This window comes from Eimeria mitis, genomic scaffold (genome assembly GCF_000499745.2).
Source record: "Eimeria mitis Houghton genomic scaffold, Emh_scaff467, whole genome shotgun sequence".
In the NCBI taxonomy this organism is placed as follows: domain Eukaryota; phylum Apicomplexa; class Conoidasida; order Eucoccidiorida; family Eimeriidae; genus Eimeria; species Eimeria mitis.
Window position 1 is genome coordinate 16,980 of NW_013572974.1, and position 1,781 is coordinate 18,760.

The 1,781-nt window shown below is 51.0% G+C and overlaps 1 protein-coding gene across 1 annotated transcript in view; it reads right to left on the reverse strand.

Annotated features, from left to right (window-relative positions):
- Positions 1-987: 987 nt before the first annotated feature.
- EMH_0013280 (uncharacterized protein) overlaps positions 988-1,781 on the reverse strand; it is a gene marked incomplete at both ends in the record, with an annotated part of 1,666 nt that continues 872 nt past the window's right edge. The window contains 2 exons of the mRNA XM_013499784.1: positions 988-1,019; positions 1,139-1,222. Of these exons, the coding sequence (XP_013355238.1) occupies positions 988-1,019; positions 1,139-1,222 (116 nt within the window). The remainder of the gene's footprint in view (positions 1,020-1,138; positions 1,223-1,781) is intronic.

A 1,781-nucleotide genomic window follows, 5' to 3' on the forward strand; every position in this document is an offset into this window, starting at 1 on the left:
CCTTGCGTATGTTTGGCACCATGTTGTCTGCGTCGGAGGGGGTGTATTGGGGTGTACCAGCGGCTTGTCAATGCCAGACGTCCCCTAGGAGATGCACTAAGGCGCTCGATATGCCTGCACAAAACGTTTGGGCTTTACAACCTGCAGGATCTCAAGATAGTGTGAGGCGGAGGTGATTCTCGACGGCTCGCCTCCTCTTACGACAAAAAATAATTCAAGATGGCCAACGATGAGATGCAGAGCTTTCGCTTGCAGACTTCTATCCGTCTCCGGGTCCTCCCAGCTTCACAGGAAGCATTGCCTGACCGTTTAATACACCTTTAATGTTGACGAGGCAAACACCGTACCGTCCTGCAGCTGCTCCTTGTGCTATCCCCAAGCCACCCACTCTGCCCGTGCTGCTGCAGAACAACCATATTGCTTATGCCCAACTGGTAGCCGCCAACTGATCCTGCAGAGTTGGTCTCGGGAGCCACAAAGAGTGATCGATCGCCAAACTATTCCTGAGTCCCAACCAACCAATCAGCAGCTGCTCTTCAAGCGACCGGCGCAGCGCCCTTCAACCAACGGCACAGAGCAGTACTGTGGAGCAACCACACCTTTTCATAGCTTGCGTCAGAATATCTGCTTTTGCTTGTGGCAACAAACGACCTCCCAGAAACTCCGGGCAAATCCCACAGTCGCTCGACNATAGTCTTGAGAATTGTGAGGCTTCGTCAGTAGACAGCACAGCGCTTCTTCTCCCGTCCTTTCCGATGTTAATGGTGCGTAAACAAATGATGCCGAATGCACAATCAACCCATTTGGGGTATCCCCCTGAGCCCCAGGCTTTGCGTTGCACAGTTGCCTTGGTCGCGGCTGCTAGTCAGCTCTTTGAAACCCTGTGGTTCCACGCTGCATACGATAAGGCAGTCACAACAAACCACAGAAGTTTCGGTTTGGCGCGCATGAGCGTCCGCCGTCTTCCTATTTTTTTCGCTTTACATGCTATGCTTTGCAATTATCCGTATGTGTCTCTTCTGCCAGACACATACCGAGCATTGCAAAGCATACGCTCTAGAGCCTACCATACGCAAAACGGGGCATCAATAGACTGCCCCGTTTGGCGTTCGCTAGCAATCAACGAACATACACTCACCGACAAGTCGGATTGTAGAAGAACCAATTACGTTGCTGCCAGCTTCCGACTTCAACTCCACTTTTCTCTCTATGACGGGTCTACCTGCAAGGCCGTCAGCAAAGAAAGCAAATCGAGACAACCTATGACCGAAGCATGGGAGATGCGTCTCAACGGATTATGCTAGCAGGCGAAAATTACGATTGCAGGAACACAAAATTCCTGAACAAGAGAATGCCTGTTTGGACAGCTAAGGAAGTGATGAAGCGGCACGTTGGTCTTACTGTCTCCATTCTCGAAAAGCGCAGTCACATCCACAAGGAAGTTTTCCATAAATATCGCGGCGGCTTGCAACATCTGTGGCGCACATTGAAATCGCAAAGGGATGAGGCGTAGTGTGAATATCATCGGCTGGAAGAACGGGACATCCTGCGGGGAGCAATGACCAGTAATCCAACCATTTGGGCTCATTCCTCATGACTGCCGCCCAACGTACTCTTTCGCTTGGCCAACCAGGACAGTAAACCTACAACAAACACGCAATATCAAGAACGCTTAGTGGGCGTGAAGTGAAATCAAGCCGCCGCCGCCTTTCTTTGCTGAAGCTGACACACAGTGCAGAGTGCATGCGTTTTCTTCTCACCGTATGAGAAACACTAATCTC